The 3,593-nt window shown below is 39.2% G+C and overlaps 1 protein-coding gene across 1 annotated transcript; it reads left to right on the forward strand.

Moving 5' to 3' along the window:
• Positions 1–1,943: 1,943 nt before the first annotated feature.
• On the forward strand, positions 1,944–3,335 carry LOC129251306 (uncharacterized). The gene has a single exon (XM_054890669.1). It carries the CDS (start codon positions 1,944–1,946, stop codon positions 3,333–3,335), a length of 1,392 nt encoding a protein of 463 aa, XP_054746644.1.
• Positions 3,336–3,593: the final 258 nt, after the last annotated feature.

Consider the following 3,593-nt stretch of genomic DNA (forward strand, 5'->3'; position numbering starts at 1 on the left):
ATCATTGAATTTATCGTCTAGCGAAGCGGGGGAGGGTACGCTAGTTTTTATATATATAGATATTATCAGCCCAATTCTGTGCGCTTGATAAATTCACCATCTTTCTTTTATCAAGATTTACTATTTGTCAAGGTTTTGGTATTCTGTGTCAAAAATAAAAAGCTCTTTTCTTGATAAATTGTCAAGATTCGAAATGCTCTTGACAAATAAAACATCTGTTTTACTCTTTGATTATTGTACTACACAGTTTTGTTAAATATAAAAATGGATGATGTTTTACTCTTACTATTGTTGTTGTAGGAAGATGAAAATTATGAAAATAGGCATCGTACACGTTACTTAAGAAGTTTGGGAGATGCCAGTGATCCATTTTCCTTAAGTGAAGATGCGTTTATGCAAAATTTTCGTCTGACACGTAAAATCTGTCGAGGCTCATGCATGACCTGGAGATACATGATGTTCAAGAAACTTCCTTGCCTTTTACTATAAGGTTTCTGGCAACATTAAACTTTTTTCGACATGGATCCTACCAAAAATGTGCGAGGTGAAGGGAGCGAAAATACAGTTCCCCAGTTCGGTTGAGGTAGAACATTATGTGAAAACTAGGTATGTATACTTATTTGTATATTATATTTAAGGAAAATATGTTTCACTTTAATAGTTTGCTGTTTAATTAAGATTTTTCAGGAAATTTGGCATAAGAGGCACAATAGGAGCAATTAACTGCACTCCTCCACCTTGAACGCCTCCGTAATATATATTTAAATAGGAAAGCATTAACGTCGAAGCAGTAAGTTTTCTTTTGTCTATGATATCGCAAATTATAAGAGTTCTGTCAGAAGCTGCATAGAAAGCGCATTTGGTGTTTTGGAGCATATGCTTGCTGAAACACGTAGTTTTACAATACTCGTATGAAACCTCAGCCCTTTTTATTAGCACTTGCGTTAATATGATGATAAAAGCGGGTATCACATTGAACGAAATATACGATGATGTTGTAGAGGACTTTAATTACGCAGGGAATCGTATTGATTTAACCCAGTACATGCGCGAAGGAGAAAGAACTAGGTCGATATATACTTTAAATCTCTAATTAAACAACACTTTTCTCTGAACTGATTGAAGTTATAAGTGTTTCACTCCACTCAGAATTTTAAGCATAGTCAGAGTCAAAGTGTCAATCCCTTGCTTACCGCTGCGGAGCTCTAAAAAAAAAAACGAAATACATTTTCAATCATTTATATATTCCATAATTTTTTTTATTTTTATGTTAAAATTTAGTTATTGAGTGAAGAATATTTTTCGATACAGCTTTTTTGAAGCCTTTTTTTACACACTTTTATTCTAATAATTTCATCTCGATTATTTAATAAAATAAAATAATTGTTGGGTTCATTTCGACAACATCGATATATCTCTCGTTGAGTTCACTTCAACAACATCGATATATCTTTTTTCATCGCTACACATATTTGCATTATCATTATTCATTATTATTCTCTTAACGTAATGTTCGTCAGTCAACTCGGATGTCAACTCTCTATCTAAATAAATGATTGTATTAAATAAAATTTAGCGACGATCCTCCTACCTTCGAAGATCTTTCGTCCTTTTTGGAAATAAGGTGTCGCTCATTATCGATGATATCAACGCTGGTAACCCAGTCATGGCCAGGAAAGCCGAACAATCAAAAATTAGTCGGAAAATCGGCAAAAGTGTTTCATGCCACCGCAGATCAATCGCGTTGCACATATTGTAACGCAGGTGACAAAATCTATTCTTGTGAAAAATTCCGTAGCTTAGATTCAAAAGCTAGATTCAATTTTGTCAAAGATTTCAAGGCGTGCTTAAACTGTCTAAGTACCGGACATTTTAAGGAACGCTGCAATAGCGCGTCTTCCTGTCGAATATGTCGGCAGCGCCACCATAGATTGCTTCATGGCATGGCAGGACAGCGTCTAGGTCTAGCTCGCAAATCTTCGTCCATATTTGTAACGGGGATTGGCGCTTCTCAGGGTGGCCGCTTTAGAGCCGAAACGACGTTATTGCTTTCTTCGCGACATTCAAGTGAATGCTACCCCATCAACGCATTAATTTTACAAAAGATTACGGGCGATTTGCCTTCGCAGAGTTTAAGCGTTCCTGAATGGTCTCACATCAAGGGACTGTTCTTAGCTGACCCGCACTTCATGGAACCCGGCCGTGTAGACATCTTAGTGGGCATGGACTATATGGATCGCCTCATTTTAACTGAGCTGCGTAAAGGCCCACCTGGCCCGCCAAAAATACAGAAAACAGTCTTTGGCTGGACGTTGTGTGGAAACGTAGATACATCCGTTCCACCCGCAAACCATATACAATCGTTACACTGTGATGTACATTTAGATAGAGCATTGGCTAGATTGTGGGAACTTGAAAAAGCGCCGGAAACACGATATCTTACCCACGAGGAACGGTACTGCGAAGAACATTTTGAATCAACTCATATTAGGAAGCCGGACGGACGCTTTGTAGTGGAGTTGCCACTGAAGGTCGACGTGCCATTAGGTGACTCAAGGAGTCTCGCCGTACGAAACTTATTACGTATGGAGCGCAGATTTGCCGGCGATCAGGATCTGTGGACACGCTATAACGAATTCATGCAGAAATTAATTGAAATGGGTCATATGGAGGTCGTGCCTGAAACGAAATATGCGAAATATTATATGCCACACCATGCTGTTGTAAAGGAGTGCAGCGTCACGACAAAATTGCGAGTTGTGTTTAACGCGTCTGCTAAAACCACAACGGAGAATTCCTTCAACGATGTGCTTTATGTTGGTCCTCAATTACAAGAAGACTTGTACTCCATACTTTTGCGGTTTAAAATACACAAATACGCAGTAACTGCAGACGTTGCACAAATGTATCGACAAATCTGTGTTTCAGCTAAACATGTCGACTTACATCGAATTGTTTGGCGCTCTAACACATCTCTACCCATTACAGATTACCGTATGTTACGCGTAACTTATGGAGTTGCGTCCGCCTCGCATTTGGCTGTCAAATCGATGCAAAAAACCGCGAAACAATCTCCTAATACTTTTCAGAAAGCAGTCGACGTAATTCTTAAGAACTTTTACATGGACGATCTTTTCACTGGTGCGTCTAGCAAGTCGGAACTTAAAGCATTGCAGCGAAATGTGTCCGATATTCTACGGGAAGGTGGGTTCGAGTTAATAAAATGGACGTCAAATTGTACAGAGCTAAATGAGACTATCGCTAGAGAATCCAAGAACATATCGCACTACACCGTAGATGGCAACAATGTATTATTACATTTTCCATTTCTCTAGGAGAACCGCCCCATGTCTTAACTAAGAGAGCATTTCTGGTCGATGCCAGCAAACTTTTTGATCCATTAAGCTTACTTTCACCCGCAACGATTAGGTCGAAAATGTTGTTTCAGGACATCTGGCGTTCCAACACTGGATGGGACGACACAGTACCAGATACTTTAGGCAAGGTGTGGCTTGATCATCGCTCGCAATCACAACTTTTATCTGAACTAAAGGTCAACCGTTGGGTTGGAGTCGGGACGATAGGCTGATTTA

The sequence above is a fragment of the Anastrepha obliqua genome, unplaced genomic scaffold (assembly GCF_027943255.1).
Source record: "Anastrepha obliqua isolate idAnaObli1 unplaced genomic scaffold, idAnaObli1_1.0 ptg000012l, whole genome shotgun sequence".
NCBI lineage: Eukaryota > Metazoa > Arthropoda > Insecta > Diptera > Tephritidae > Anastrepha > Anastrepha obliqua.

What these genes read in the sequence shown, in the direction of transcription:
- LOC129251306 (XM_054890669.1), top strand. Translation starts at nt 1,944, where the DNA reads ATGGCAGGACAGCGTCTAGGTCTAGCTCGCAAATCTTCGTCCATATTT.